Source organism: Antrostomus carolinensis, unplaced genomic scaffold (assembly GCF_000700745.2).
Source record: "Antrostomus carolinensis isolate BGI_N321 unplaced genomic scaffold, ASM70074v2 scaffold34349, whole genome shotgun sequence".
NCBI lineage: Eukaryota > Metazoa > Chordata > Aves > Caprimulgiformes > Caprimulgidae > Antrostomus > Antrostomus carolinensis.
In genome coordinates this window covers 1-215 of record NW_010336999.1, presented here as the reverse complement: position 1 = coordinate 215, position 215 = coordinate 1, and the positions used below count along the sequence as shown (strand labels likewise).

Sequence of the window (215 nt, the reverse complement as noted above, 5' to 3'; positions counted from 1 at the left end):
CCCCTCCCATGGGGTCCACAATGAGGTCCCCCCCTCCCCTCCACTGACCTTCCCTTGTCCCCAGGGACAGCGAGGGCTGGAGCCCCGCCTTGGGGGGAGGGGGGGTGGGGTTTGGGTGACACTAAGGTGGCACCCGGTGACATGAGTGTCCCCAGAGCAAGGAGGAGGTGATGGCAGTGCGGCTGCGCGAGGCTGACAGCATGGCAGCCCTGGCC

The 215-nt window shown here is 68.4% G+C and overlaps 1 protein-coding gene across 1 annotated transcript in view; it reads left to right on the top strand.

Moving 5' to 3' along the window:
* Positions 1–212, top strand: part of EVI5L (ecotropic viral integration site 5 like) — a gene marked incomplete at its 3' end in the record, with an annotated part of 10,707 nt that extends 10,495 nt beyond the window's left edge. Inside the window, exon 17 of the mRNA XM_029086760.1 lies at positions 156–212. Within this exon, the coding sequence (XP_028942593.1) occupies positions 156–212 (57 nt within the window). The remainder of the gene's footprint in view (positions 1–155) is intronic.
* Between the last annotated feature and the right edge of the window lie 3 nt (positions 213–215).